This window comes from Perca fluviatilis, chromosome 19, assembly GCF_010015445.1.
Source record: "Perca fluviatilis chromosome 19, GENO_Pfluv_1.0, whole genome shotgun sequence".
Classification (NCBI taxonomy): Eukaryota; Metazoa; Chordata; class Actinopteri; order Perciformes; family Percidae; genus Perca; species Perca fluviatilis.
The window spans coordinates 11,649,190-11,665,443 of record NC_053130.1 but is presented as its reverse complement, the minus strand read 5'-3'; the positions used below and the strand labels follow the sequence as shown (position 1 = coordinate 11,665,443).

Here is a 16,254-nt window from a genome sequence, read left to right as displayed (position 1 = left end):
TTTAAAATGGTATTTAAGTAAAAGTACGAAAGTAGCATCAAAATATACTTTAAGTACCAAAATTAAAAGTACTCACTATGCAGGCGGGTACTTCAAATTGTACACTACTTGAGTGTATTTACTTATTAACTTTCTACAACTGCTTACCCATGAACATCCATGTTGTAATGTAGAAAGCAACAGTGCAGCTTTTATCAGTAGTTTGTGATCAGCAGCTACACCTCTCTCAAGACTGGCTAATTAATACCTTGGCTATTGTGTTACACAGTAAATTACACTAATCCTGTTTAATACAGCTGTCACTAGCTCCATGTCATTACTGTTGTATCCCAACAGGTGGCACTCAACACCACAGCTTCCAGGTGGAGCAGGGCAAAACAGCTCTGGGAGTTGCACCTTTATTAGTCAACCATTTATGCTAATTGACAAAAGGCTTGGCATACAATTTAAAAAAGGAGGGGGGACAGATAAAGAGGTGTTATTAAAATTAGAAGCCATTGCTTCTTGTGTGTGTCAGTCTATTTTTAGGGATGAAAAATGCTTTCACACAGTTACCAAAGCTCAGTGGATACAACTCATATTTTCCAAAAGAGGGCTCCTTTTAAGGAGAAACCACAGAATCCATTCCTCCTTTGTTTATTCATTTAATTTCATGGCAGCTGCGCCTGCTTTAAAGCCATGTCAGAAACAACCCAAGTAGATTGTTTCCCAAATATAAACTTTCTTTAAACAGTACAGGTCACGGGTGAAGCAGGTGGCTAAATGGTCACACAGCTCTAGCCTTGATTCTCTCTCCTTGTTTCAAAAATACTGTTTCAACTTAGGGCCTTGCAGAGTCACACATGTCAGGCATTTGCATGGGAGAAATTGGACATAAATGGGTAACACATGACTCATTCTGTCTCAGCCCCAACAGCTGCAACAGGCCAAGCAGTTATTGGACAAATATGATTCGCCTCTGAACACAGCGAGTCTTCAAAGCTTTTCCAATGTGGAATCTTTAACGTAAGCTGAAAAATAAAGAGATATTGAAGGGGATTTTGTGTGAAACATATTGAGTTACATTTAAACCATATCATGAGTATTCTTTTTCCTTTCACTCACAGGATTTCTTTTTTTGCCAACGTGAATTCTGCATCAGCAATCAAAACAAAAGGCTATTATGCAGCGCAGTGCTGGCCCCCAGTTGCTACTTGGCTCATATTCCCTGTACAGTAAACAGCCCACAGATGTTTTACATTGATATTAAGAACCTTAATTTGTCCTGTGCAGAAAAAGGCCAAGCATAGCATGGGGATTAAGTTCTCAGCCATGTATCACACACAGCACAGACAGCAATCTCATTTAGCTTGAGTGAAGTTTACAGTGAGTGGGTTTTGCATAGATCATTAGTTGTCTCAAAATACCTCCCTGTCACCATAGCAACTTCAAGTGACTGCTAAATTGCCTTATAAAATGAGATAAATTATTAAAGCTGAGAGTTTTTTTTCTTCTTTAATGTGTGTGCTCAGACTCTGAGCTCTGAACAGAATACTGTATTTCCTCTCCAGCGCTGCTGTAATGGAACAATTCAGCAGTTGTCAGTAATATTTCAAAATGTATCCATTGTCTCCATTCTTGAATTGGCTGATTGTCCTGATTTGCTGATATATCACAAGGATTACACAGATTACAACAGTATTGCACACATGACAACTGAAGCTGTTATCCAAATAGAATACATTATGACAAATCGGTGTAAAACGGCTGCATTGTAATTGCCTATACACACACACGGTTATTTGACATATATATATAATGCAGTACGCTCAGCCCAGATGGGAGGGTGACACGCACCAGTGAGTAATCTGATCATAGATGTCTGCTGACATTTATAGCCGTTTTATAACAATTCAGTGTTTGACAGAAAAGGCAGTTGGTGATGTGTTACACAGATGGTCACTGTCCTCAGCGACTTCATAGTCAATGATAGTTTGACCACTGGGTGTAATAACCTGACTGATGTTTGAAATGCACTGTAAATGCTGAGATCAGATTTGGAATTAATGTATTCCTCAGATGCAAAGGTGACACTGTGACCTCTTTGCTTAAAAAAGCTTTTTTTGGGGGTTCACCAGTGTTCGCCTCTCTCTCTCTCTCCCTGCACTGAAAACATGCATAACTCACAAGCAGTAACTCAATCTAACAAAATGCCTTTTCAATCACTCTCATCTTTTATAGTTATACCCATCATACATTTACATAAATACATTATTCATGGTTCTAATCCCGGTTTCAGATGGGGAGATATAAAATGCGACTGTGTGTGTGTGTGTGTGTGTGTGTGTGCGAGCGTGCGTCTCCTGATGTGTATGCAGATGGCAGGGGAATGAAGCAGCCTATTTTGTTTGCAGTTTGCACAGTTCTGATTCAGCTGAGCACTCTCCATCAATGAAGCAAATTTACATTTGCTGTGGCGGTAATAACCTAAAACCCATAGTGATGTTAACACTTGTATACACTCAAATTCACGTAGCCCTGCCGCATGATTACATTTGTGTGGCGCTTAATAAAATGACTCACTTGACATTATCAAACAATTCAGCTGTAATAGTGGCCAATGAATGTGAAATTGTGTTTTGCAGGCAATTAGTTCATTGTCAAGGCAGTTATTCAGACTGGGCCAACCAATGTTTGTCTTTTGAATTACTACGCCTAACATACATATAAATAAATTATATTAGGTATGATGAATAGCCGCAGCCTCGAATGGATACAATAATTGGTTTGTTGGAAATGTCGGACCTCAATTTCATATTTTGTAATTGAATAGATACTGTAGATTGCACAAAGCATGATGAAGTATGGTAGCTCAGATAAACAAGTGTGATATCAGATATCTGTTGTGAACAGTAATAATCCACACAGTTCACTGCATGCAGTAACCCCTATGATGTTCTGAAGATATCACTGGCTCACAGATATTTATGAGCTAAATCAGTAAATATTCAGCCAACAGTACACCGGCTGACACCTGCTAATACACACAGAAATCATCTCAAATAGCCTCCAGATGAACATCAAACGTAAGTCCTGATTAAAAGCAACCCTTTCACTAAATTAATTGGATGTCTTGTGCGCATGTGCTGTCCAATGAAGGTGGAGTTGCATGTGATTTTAAGGAGAGAAATGTAACACCAGGTTATAATGAGTCTAAGAGGCTAAAATTAGCCCGGTAACATCACTCAGATCTCCTGTTACCTTTCCTAAAGTCACCCTGCAGAAGGGGGCCATTGTGTGATTACAGCAGCACAAAGACTCAGGTGTAAAGTTACTACTGAAACGTGTTCCTGTGGACAAATTTACTTGATGGATTTTTTATGTCCCAGGGCTTTCCAGTGATGATAGATGGTTTTCCACTGGGTAATGCAATTGTGCATGTGGAATGAGTGGGAGATTGAGTGTGTTGGCCTAATTTCTCAGAAGCTTTCTTGCTTTAGTTATCTGTAGGTTTTCATAATGCCTGGCGCTGCCATTACAAATGTGGATCTTAATATCACATTAAGAGAGAAAAATTAATGAGGGAGAGAGATTTGGTCATGTAAGAGAGAAACATGAGTTTAAATAGAATATTAAAAAATAAGTAACCTTTTACATTGTGGTATTGCTACTTTTACTTAAGTATAAGTACTTCTTTTCCCACAATAGAAAAGAAATCTCTAGCACTTTAAGTTAAAGTGTGTTAGGCCCAAAACATCCCCAGGCTTACTGAACAGAATGAGATAAATAAATAGTAATAATAGTCCAAAGCTTTGTCATTTTTAAAAACCTCTACCAGTTGGTACAAATGCCCATTAATGGTACAAAACTGAATATTGCCATTAGAAAATAAAGTTTCCTGATGATAAATATAAAAACTTGATCACCCAACATTATTCCATTGCATATTTACTGAAATTGTTATATTAATATGATATGACATTTGAAGGTGTATTGAATGAATGAAAACAGTGATAACATGGTAGAGCCAGAGTGCTGCTGCTGATACTGGTAATAAATGACACAAAAACAAAGCCTCATTTAAACCTCCAATAACTGATTCTATGGCCACTTAGGGGCAATGGAAACAAGCTGTAACAAAACACTGACCTTCATATTATAATTTGTTCAGTTAATATGGCAAACCTATTAGCAAATCATTGCCTATTTTCACATCCAGCAGATTCTGAGTAACATTATAATTCATTTGGAGGCGTGTTTCTGGCCACCTGACCAAATATGTCCAATATATACTCTCTTTTTAGCTCAGTTTTGCTCTCTACCAACTTCTGAGGGAAATATCTGGCTCTAGCAGCTACATGCTCCATTATGTTCAACAGCTAGTTGCTAACTTTATCTGTGTGCTGTTTGGTGCTGGGCAGGTAGTGGTCAGTGCGGGTTTATCAGATGTAGATGTTTAAAAGTTCTGTAAATGAACATTTCCATCATTTGAGGCTTATAGCCTAATTACAAAACTATGTGGTAACTGTTTTTTGTTTAAAATTAACTAAAGAAATGCAAATAAATCATTTTCCCATTACTTTCTTCTGGGGTTAGGCCATCAAAGGGTTGATTTGAAGTTATCTGCAGCTCTCTGTGGGTAGATTTCTTACCTGGAGCTCTGTGGTGGTTAAATAGTCAATATTATGTTTGAGCCATTATAACTGACATTCCTATTCATTATTAAGACATGTCAACATATGGTCACACTTATGTAGAAATATGCTATTTAATGGCTTTTGTATTGCTTTGCTGTGGTTGAAACTGTAACCCCAGCTCTCTGTTTTGGGGTGACTTTCCAAACTAATTTGCGGCTTCCTGCTGCGGCTGCCTCATTTTATAGAATGTGGAACACCTGTGCTGAGAAAAAGTACGGTTTTACCACTTATCTACTCGTTGTATGTTTGTGCTATATCCAACAACAAAAGCAAGTATCTGCCTCAAACATATTTCCCCTATATCACCCATAAGGCCTTTTTTAGTGCTTTGTATTTGTAAAAAATGTTTCAGGCTTCTCACTCATGCAGTCAACACAACACATTAATAGTGAAACAGTGTTTGTGTCAGAGCTTTTAAAACGAAACAAAGAATATTCATATACTGTAGATCTTATTTCACTCCATTCAGAAAATGCCCCAATAAACAAATTTACAAGCAGTGATTACAAAAGTGAAGAAAAAAAAACTGCTTGATAATGTAAACTGAGTCTGAAGTGTAAACAACCTGATTCACAACCCACATATGAGGCTCAACTTAAAGAGGGTTACTTTCAGATTTACTTAGGGGGATTTGAGCTGTAACCGGTGTGCCTAAAATTAATGTTAAACTGTTCAATATGGCTTACAGTGTATTCCTCAAGCTACTTATTTGACTATAGACTAATGTAGAACCCTTATAATTTCAAGTTCAGTCACGAAGATAAACCATGTAAATGTATATTATTGTTTTCCTTTATTAAATCTTATCTGATCACAAAGACATGTTGAGATAAAGAGAAGCAGATTAAATTTCTAAATTCTGATTGTTATATTAAACATGTGTATTATAGGGTATATGCTACCGCTCAGTTTTAGGAAGATGTTCCTAATATTTTGACATTATATTTTGTCGCAATAGCTCTCTCTTTATTCTCTCTTCACAACAATCCAAATCAATATTGCATCACAACATTGTAGTCGCTGCTGGGCTCTGGCTGTTGACAAGCAAACACTTGCAATTGCCAGATAAGAGCTCTAGTGGTGCCATTGATTAACCAAGGACTTCATTATAGTGGCTGCCATTAACAATGCAACCCCATTGATTCAGCCACTGGAATGGCTGGGAGAGAAATCGGGAAAGATAACACTAAGAGTCGTGGTTTATATTAGATTCACTGCAGGATGCCAGCACTGCTGCAGCGGCATGTAAGACAATGAGCCTCTGTGTAATCCACCTTTTACTCCAAACTGATGCACTAAACTGGTACTTAAAATATCTGAGTGTCACAGAACATTGCCTCAGCTATTTTAGTATTAATACATCATGTTCTGCTGCTTTTTCGAATAGAGGGCAGTGAAGAGGAATTATGCTGGTGCCATTTAGAGGACTGAAATTATGTATTATATATCTTGATCCTAAATATTCTATATTGCATTATATTATATTATGTTATGATCTATTGAACCCCAGGTAAAAGTTGCCACTGTATGTATTTAAAGATAAAACAGCAGCAGAACCAGAAGAGAGAAAAATAAAAAAACATGTCCGTTTGGTAGACAGGAATACACTTTACTGGATGTGAATCAATGCGTCTGTATGCTCTGCCCGTCATTTCAGGAAAAAAAAACGCATTGCGTAATATTGTACTTGAAATAGCTGATGTCAGAAGTAGGCCTATGTCGCTGTTGCATGCTCTGTGATCTGAGTGGTGGATAAATTCAGGGCAAAGGCTGGATGACAGTGGAGAAACAGCACAGCGCTGTGGACGGAGAAGGTACCTCTCAATACATGAATAATTCCAGACAGCCGATAAAATACAGCTGACACATTCAGCAGCGGAGACTGAAAGGACAATGAGTCCACACATGTAAATAGAAAATAGAAACCGTAAAGTTTGTGTTACTTCGTATAAATATCATAGCTATAATTAATAAATCATAGTTTAATAATGGTATCCTAATACCTTTGCAATTCCCCGGTGTTTATGGTAATAAATATTAATCAACATAATTATATAAGAGGCTTTGATCGTGCAAATGTGTTAACCCGTGTCAAATATATCCCGCTGTCTTCACAAGGTCAGCGCAGCGTTTTAAGATGATTTATGTCTGCATAATGGACCGCCTCGTGAATTCTGTCTCGTGACGCCCCGCTTTCTAACTCGGCCAATTTTGTCTTTTCATGCTCGCCTCAAAATATATAAAGGGCATTATTTTCAGCGTTAATGCCAACCTGCGCGCCTGAGCCATAACGCAAAGCAAGTTCCGCTCAAAGCGAAGCCGGCAGCTCACGGGTCCCACATTGCCTTTTGAGGAATCATTTGATAGCCCTATTAACTTTCATGTAACATTGTTTCTTGAAGGCATCCACAGCAAGCGGCTCAGTGTCATTACTGCGAGAAATGTGCTTTCATAGTGAACGTCTTTTACAGAAGTCCTGGAAGACACAAGGTCTTAGAAAAGCTCATAAACGCAGAATATTAGCACAAATGAAGCTTCTGTAGGCAGATAATTTTCCGAAAACGGTATTTTGTATTTTTAAAATACAACTACTATTTACTGATGATTGAAAAATCGTGATGTTTTTATGATTATGTGTTAATATTTTGTCCAAACACGTGATTACGCTTAATAGAAATTCGCCAAAAAAATACTGTCAAAGATTTACTTAAATAAATAAACACGCAGACTTACACGATATTTAATGCAGTGCTTTTACCACAAAGCATATTTTTCCACGACCCTTTATCGAATAATACACGATGTTTTAAACTCTACAGAAATATGTCCCTTTCAGGACCTTCGACGATCCATTCAAGCCAGCAAGTTTGGAGAGCGTGTTGAGTTTAATCAATTCATAACGTCGAGATGGAGCCGAACTCACTGAAGGTAACGTTTGTTATCAACCGTCTATTTATTTTATTTTCGCATTGCTCTAATCGCCACCTGCTGTAAACTGTGCTCACGTGCCTAATCCACAAAAGTTTGACACAGTGCATTTAGTATGACCACATCTGTGTCATATGTTGAACATCTAAAAATAGTTACATGATACCAATTGTGTGCAGTAAACTGAGATATTCTAATGTGATATTTGCCAACCGTGCGCAATTACGCATGGATATATGAAATGTTTGTGTCCACTAAGCTACGATTTGTTTACCAAATGAGTTGATAAGCCATTCATTATTTTCTCCGTTTGTGTTTTTCCTCTACAGTGGGTGGGCTCGACTTGCGGTTTACATGGACCATATATATTCTATAAAGCCTTTAAATTTAACCGGGACGGCAAACCGAGGCTTCTGTCTCTCGGAGACTTTTTCTTCGTCAGATGTAAACCGGAGGATCCTATTTGCATAGCGGAGCTTCAGCTGCTCTGGGAAGAAAGAACAAGCAAGCAACTTTTATCAAGCTCCAAACTTTATTTTCTACCCGAGGATACTCCCCAGGGACGGACAGTCACCCATGGAGAGGTAGGAATATTAATCGCCTGATGAATAATAATCAATTATTGGAGGTTTCATCGTGTTTATTATTTGTGTTCTCCTATGTTCGCGAGCATTTTATTAACCAGCATCTTTGCTGCATTAGGAATTGGCAGTGTTTGTTTAGTATCCGGTGGCATACATTCATAAACGCATGTATCAATGCTGACATTGATGTACCCGAGCAGTTAAAGGATTGACCTACAGCGGTATTTGTTCTCTAGTTTTACTTTAGCCTATTTGCCTATTGTTGTGTCAACTGCTGAATGTGCACTTGTCCAGCTGCGCTCAATAAGCTGCCGCTGCGCTCTATGGGGTTAATTGTGTTATAAAGGGGAAAATCCGCAAGAATCCTGCGCCTAGGCTGTGTCATTTCATTTCTTGGTAAAGCGTGTCAAATACTGACATATGGGCGGAAATTGCGAAATGGCAATGAATGCATGGGGTCAACCTGGCTCAGATCGTTCGGTACAGAAGTTATTAGATATTTTGTAATTCCGCCTGATGTTGAAAGAGGCAAAGCGAGTCATAAAGCGTGGCAGAGCACAGCCAGCTCTGACACGTTTTAACTACTCTCCACGCTTTGCATAATTTTCCATGTGGACATTTCCATCCTCAACAATGTGATATTGTCAGCTCACATTTGTGGCAGCACTTAAGACGCCTCTGTGTTACATTACGCTGTTGTTGGCACAGAAAATCAATAGTTATGATTGACTGTGACCATATGTGGCGCTTGTGATCCGGTTACATCGTTGCACTGAATGGCATTACTCTGATATTGAGGTTTTTTTTTCTCACCGACTGTAAAACAAATTATGTGTTGTTTTATCTGATATTCCTTAACCATCACTTTAATTACGACTCCCTGCTTTTGATCACTTGCGCCTGGATGGAAATATTTCTCTGCTGCTGTTATATTGTTTATAGGGAAGGACAAAGCAGTGTTTGTACTCGACTCTTCCGCTGATGGTTTACTTACATTCTTTCCTCTTGAGTAATAGAGTGGCTATCACATTTCCCTTTCATGAGAAAGGTGGCTATTTATGGGCTGCCGCTTAGACAAGCTATCATCTTTGTGGCAGAATTCTTCTATGAACGGGTATCATCTCCTGAAGCCTTCTCGCTTTAGCCTTTAACACGCTGCAATTATTTAGTAATTACTTTAAGTGCATGCATCGCCGATCTTGAGGCCACACTTGCGCAATGACATGTCAGCTCCGCCCCTTACCCAAAGACTTATTTGCAATGCAAAGTGCTTACATTCCAGTCCATTGGGTATATCTGGAAAATATTATATTAACTACCAGAAGGGCTGCAATGCAAATGCAAATCAAATCACAAAGAATCAAGGAAACACAGAATGATTCAAGACGATTAGCATCTGCTGTATGTGTATTTGGTAACAGAGTACAAGCATAAGAGGAATAAAACCTATTTCCCCTGTATGAATTATGCAGCAACTTGCATCGCAGCACACAATCCTGCAAGCACCAGAGACAGTCAGATGCACTTGCTTTGAAGTTGCAGTCTGCTTATAGAATAAGCCAGACAATAGAATAATATAGTTTGAGGATGATATATTTAAGGACAATGTATTTGCCTGCAGGCTGACCTTAATTAAAGGGCTTGTCAAACCTCCTGCTCTCAGCAAATCGGACTACTTACTGTACTGTATATTACACAGTGGAAATTGCCCTGACAACTTCAAGTCAGTTTATGACCTTCACTGAGCCCATTCAGATTCTCGCTGACTTTGCCCCATAACACTAATCTGCTCTGTGTGAGTCAGCTAGGAGTGCTTTACAGATGCAACCCATAATCCAAAGAACAAACAAGAAGGGTAAACCAGCCTCACAAAAAGCTGTGATATTAAAACTCATTGGCTGTGCCTGAGTGATGCATGTGTGAAAAGATTATTTGTGTTTAAAATGTAAACACTAGAGAGGCCTTCATTTTTAGCTACACTGGGAAGTGGAGTTTATAAACCTCCCATTAGTCATTTTTCTTCGGGACTCTGGTTGCATATAAAGACAGATTAATGGCTGTTGAGTTACTCTGTGAATCTGTAATTGACTGGCTGAAAATCAAGAGTTCAAATTAGCCTAGTGACTCATACAGATATGAACTTGATAACACAGCTCTCAGGAAGTGTGCTATTTTCACAAGGTTTTAGTGCTAAAAGAGCACATCATGAGGTAAAGCCACAACTTGGTGTCATTGAGGCTCATGACGTTTATTCTTAGATTAACTCTTGAATATTTTTACACATCATAAAATGGAAGCAGTGTTTGACATCTGACATGTAAACAACTAGTGCTGTGTTGCTTCTTTTCTCCATGAAATCACAACTCGTACAGTATTATCTGAAGCCTGAAGCACAATATCATCCAAATACCAAAAAGCACAACTTTTCTTTTAAGACATCAGAACAGCCATATATTGAACTAGCTCACTGGAATTGGATTACTGATTCACTTGTGTTCTCAGCGCTGAGGTATGATGTAATTTCCTGGTTATTTCTCAGGTATTTGTTTGCTCTGAGCCTCTCCTGTGCTGTGTTTGCCATGTTTTGCTGTGCTGTGCGGTGACAAAAGGAACCAACCCATGACCTACTGTGCTTGTTTTTCTTCTGTCACAGGGTTGCAGGTCAATTCCTTTTTAAATGCAGCCAGATTTAAAACCAGTCAGCTTTGGCTCCAAATAAAAATAATGATTCATTGAATAAACCTAGCTCTCGGTGCCTGTGTTTGCTGAATAGTTGATGAACAGATCCAGATAAAATGCATTAATCTATTTATTCTGGGTTAATTATTAAGTCCATATGTGGAGGAAGCTCTATTTTTCATTGTATATCAGCCTGACAAGCAGTGTTTACCCCCACCAGTTGAGCTCTGCTTGCTCTTTAAACAGGCTTTGTGTCGAGTTGCTCACCCATTATGACAAACCCTCTATTGGGGCCTCTGCTCTATTAGTCTGCCTGCAAACGGCCACTGACTAAACAGTCACATGTGTTTTAAAACTCATTGAGTGACACATTATTTCTTCTCACTCCAAATAGCCTGCCTCTCCTGCTGATACTGCTCGCTGGCTGTAATACTTTCTGTTTTTGGACCCCACATTTAATGAGAGAGCTGTTGTAGATAACAACTCATCTCACACATCACCCACTTATTGTATACTCTGCTCCAAGCGGTTAATTGCTAATGCTTATCTTATACTATATATCCCACTTTGGTGCAAATACAGCAAGGCACTCTTAATGGAAATTCACAACCACGGTGAATATTTCTGGATAATGTTATATTAATGTGCTATTATCATCACCTCTGATTTCATCTGACCTCTCTTCTCCTCTATTCTGTCCCTCTAGCTGACAAGGCTTTGGCACAAACTCACACACATGCATTCATACACACACATACACTGACAGGCTGGGGACTGCAGCAGTAGGCCAGTATTGATTGCTGTGGAAAACACTTTGGCATGCGTCCAGAGCCATTTCTTCAGTACATGGCAGTAGTCCATGCATGTGTTTCAGTGCTTGGAAAGCCAGCTTGTAGGGAAATTAGATTGTATTCATTTGCTGCTTCTTTGATTTTTCCTAAGGGAAAAACCCTGAATGGGTAATATCGGCATCTGGGATGCTAGTTGAGTTAAGTGTAAGTGGCTTAGGTATGCAACCAGCATTTTGATGGATAAGGTCGCTCTGCTGAATGACTCGAGTGTAAATGTGATATGGCTCATTTTTACAGTAATCTTTTTAGAACATCCATACCGCTGCCTTGTCTTGGCCAGTCTGTGCATTATACCAAATCTCCCCATTCACACAACAATGGCAGGAATTTAGAGGTGGTGGGGGGGCTTTTAGCGTGCATGTGTAGTGTGCTCGTATGTGCGCCTCCTCTAGCCGCAGAACAAGTCATTAACTCTGAACACTGCCCTCCAGTGAATTCCTCACCATTGCTGAAATAGCATGTAAATTATTACCAGCTTTTTAGGATAGTGTAATTTAAAACCTTTAAAACTGAATACCCCAGACTTCAAAGGCTATAAAAAACCCACTAACATTTCCCATTGGTTTAGGAGTTGTCATTCACATCCTTCGCAATCTTCTGATTCTTCTTACCAAACTGTTTTGTGTCTTTGCAGCAGTATATCAGTAATGATATGTTACAGCAGCGGCCCGTTTGTCAACACACAAGTTACTTTTTTTGTGCTCTTGGGCTTGGCTTTTTCCACTTTGTCATTGACTAACCACTTGAACAGGCAAACATTTGCCTTGATGCATGACTCCAGTGCCCCTGGCTACAGTGGATCATTATTATAACCTTTGAGGAGAATACAGCCACAGATGAGAAGCTCTTGCTTAATACTCCAGCCAATATTTCTCATTCCTAACTGTGTTTTCTTAAGCATGTGGAATCATCAGGCACTCAGTCTGTTTTTTTGTCTTGTGTGCATTTGTTAAAATACGAGAGTACAAAGCTGCTGTGATTCAAGGGAGCTGACGCAGCTTTTTTGTGGTGTCACCTTACATGATGGATTCCTCACCCACTTTCAGAAAGCCTTTGAAAACTCTTGTTATATTGCTATTTTTCTCTGTCATTATAACTGCGAAAGAATGCTAAGTTCATATATCACCCCAGCTCATGTAAGAGCAATCTCTTAATGGAAATGGTGAATAAAAGATGAGTTCAGCACCCCTGCAGATATTAAAGCAACTTTTGTGCACATGAATAAACTGTACGCATTAAGTGGCAGAACATTATGTGCAATGATTCTCACCTTTAAATGTTGTACCTTGAACTCTTTCTCATCTTGAGTCTCAAAAAACATATTCTAATTCAATTGTCCCTGGCTTACTCCCCAGAGCTCCCTTTTAATTCCCAGATAAGTTTGTTTTGGGACACTGAAGCCAAGGTCAGTCATGGGTAGGGGAGATAGATAATGAACTCATATTGTGTTTCATACCCTCGTTCTCTCTCTCTCTCTTCTTCTTTCTCTCTCCTTCTCCTGCTCTCTCTATCTCCCTCTCTGTCTCTTCATTGTCCATGTCACCATGTCCATTACTCAATTACTAATCTCCTTTGGCCCTAGGAATTCCAGTGCTGACCTCTCTGAGGCAGCAGGCTGAAACCTTCCCAGCATGACAGGAGTGTGTGTGTGTGTGTGTGTGTGTGTGTGTCAATGTGTGTACCCACAGTATAGAACGAGACCCACCCACTAGGAGCGTGCACCCCTTGACTCCCGAGCTGAAAGTCCTGTCCGAGCGATGAGACGCTGCGCTGCAGAACGCTGACAGTCAGGAATGTCTCTGTTCGAGCACAGTGGCGTGGATTTCTCGCAGGGAATTGTTCAGAGTGATATGGAATATTTCAGGCTGCATTGTTTCTAATCGGATCACCAAATATAGAATTGGAAATGTCCCTAAAGTGCTGTTTTGCCACCAGTGCACCACCGCATCCATATAAATTAAATGATATGGATTTTAGTGAGTTTAATTTCAATGGGATTGCTGGAGTCATGGGTTGCAGGAACAGAGTAATCTACAGTTTCACAGCCAAAGTCTGTTTTTCCTCCACTTTCAGTCCATTATGTGCAGTCATAGCAATGAATTCACTCAGTAATGTTTTTGGAGATATCATGCTGCCGCAGTAATAACATGAATTATTGATAGAAGAACGGAGACAGAATGTAACATTCAGCTGTTAATGTGTCACCTTGCATTTTAACTCAATCATAAAACAAGCAGTTAGAGACTATGTACGTTTATTGATGATGAGGTTTACGTTTAGGATGTGTAGGATTCAGAGTGTATACATTCTCTTAATGCATCTGTGTAGGAAGTGTCACTGAGATGACAACAGGCTGTTTGGTATGTTGCTGATGTGGAGTGTCACGTCTTGGCTGTGGGCTTGCAGTCCTCTGACCTATATTATCATGTGGCCTGCTGGCTGCGTCTGCCGCTTTGCTTAACTATTAGCTGCCTAACTGGAAATGACAGGGCAGTGTGGATGGGCAGCATTTACAGAAGAGCAGGTTTCTAAAGCACATCTTAAATACCAAAGCAGTGAGTGGAAGACTCATGCAATGCTTCTGGAATGATTAATAGGTGTTATGTTTAGTGCTGAAATAATTAGTTGATTAATTGATTTTACAGAGAATGAATCAACAACAATTTTAGTAGTAGACAAATCGTTTAAGTCATTTGTTTGGCAAAAATGTAGGGATACAATTAACAATTATTTTCTAGATTCATTGATTGGTTTATAAAATACAAGAAAAAGCCACAGTCACATTTTCCCTAAAGTTTAAGTTTAAGTTTAGTTTATTGTCTACATTAAAAGGTACAATTGTAGATTAAAATGCAATGAAATGCATCTGCCTTGGTTTATGCCTTTACATTTCCTGTTTTGTCCAACCAACAGTTCAAAACCCAAATATATTCAATTTGCTATTATTATGGACAAAGAAAACTAGCAAATACTCACATTTGAGAAGTCACAAAAAGAGAAGTACTGGCGCTTTTGTTTAAAAAAATGTATAACTTTGGGGCGCCTGGGTAGCTCACCTGGTAGAGCGTGCGCCCCATGTACAGAGGCTCGGTCCTTGCGGCAGAGGTCGCAGGTTTAATTCTAGCCTGTGGCCCTTTGTTGCATGTCATTCCCCCTCTCTCTTCCCTGTCAGTCTAAGCTGTGCTGTCAAATAAAGGCCTAAAAAAATACAGTTGGACTATTGACAAATTGATTAATAGAATTGTCATTTTATATCAGAGTAATAATAATAAATAATATGAAATCTCATTTTTGACTCTCTTTAGACTAAAAGATTAATTGAATCAACAGGTCATAGGCTACAATAACTAGTATTGGTTGCAGCCCTGGTTTAGTCTTTTCTTCTGTTTTTTTTTATGGTGGCAAACCAGGCTGGTGCAATGCTGTTGTCATGAGGGTTTCTCAATAACTGATTCTCAGAAACCTGTTCCATGGAAACCCAGCATATTTCATAATTCTACAGTATTTGCCTGCATATTTCTCAATCAAATATCATGACTTATGCAACCCACAAACCAGTATTCAGCTCCCTGACTGTACATGCTGCATCATAAAGCCCACAGACTGTGTAAAGTTGGCTTTTAAAGTATAAAGAGAAAGCTAATGGATGTAGCCTGTTGTGGCTCCTTTCATAGACTGATTATATTCTGGACTGTGTTGACAGCTGCTGAATTGCTCTCACCTGTTGTGTTTTGCTCTCAAGCCGAGCAAGTCCCCAAACAGGATCTGTTGACACTCACACGAGGCAGCTTGTCATTCAGCTGATTGATATAGAGGAGATGGCTGTGTGTTTTTACGGTTCACTGTTGCTGTGTGTATGCTCTGGTGTGCTATTGAATTACTTGAAGTATTGCTGTTTGACTCGTCCATCAGCAGCAGAACGTTCAGTACGTTATTTTTGTTTCGAATGGACTCTATTGAAATATTTCATGCTTGTGTTTCTGTTTGTGCTGTCAGTAGATCACATCAAAGTACAGTAGCTAATTCTAAAGAGATAGAGTACAATGTGTTTTTTGGCTGCAGGCTGAATGCTATTTACTGTTGCTCTACATTATTCAAATGGCCTGCTTTTCTGAAGGCAGAAACAGCAGTCAGTTTTTCATTGCATGGAAAGCCGGTTACAACCACCCGCCACCACTTGACAGCTGAAGACGGCTCATTATAAGAAGACCGAAAACCCATGTTTGATGTTTCTACTTAGTGAGGGAGGCACAGCTATATCAAGCTATCCCTCGCAGGCTTTTCCTTTATAAGGAAATGCTGTCTCCAACTGGTTGGGATTTGATATGCCTGTAGTTGCAGATGATGTGAAAACTGAATATGGGTAATTGTATAGACAGAGCACTCAGAGAGAATCTGAAACACTGAAAAGTGATCTATTCATGTGTTTGTTTTTAGAATATGGCGACAAAAAAACAGGAACACTTTGAAATAATTCATTAAAACAGCAGGAAATACAGCTTAAAATGCCAAAAGGACCCCAAAACTTGACATTTA

The 16,254-nt window shown here is 39.2% G+C and overlaps 1 protein-coding gene across 2 annotated transcripts in view; it reads left to right on the top strand.

Annotated features, from left to right (window-relative positions):
• The first annotated feature begins 7,340 nt into the window (after nt 1–7,340).
• The window catches only part of arid5b (AT-rich interaction domain 5B), a 73,533-nt gene continuing 64,619 nt past the window's right edge, over nt 7,341–16,254 (top strand). For both annotated transcript variants that reach the window (XM_039784189.1, XM_039784188.1), the window contains exons 1-2: nt 7,341–7,604; nt 7,934–8,188. In XM_039784189.1, coding sequence (XP_039640123.1) covers nt 7,584–7,604; nt 7,934–8,188 — 276 coding nt within the window. In that variant the 5' untranslated portion in view covers nt 7,341–7,583. The remainder of the gene's footprint in view (nt 7,605–7,933; nt 8,189–16,254) is intronic.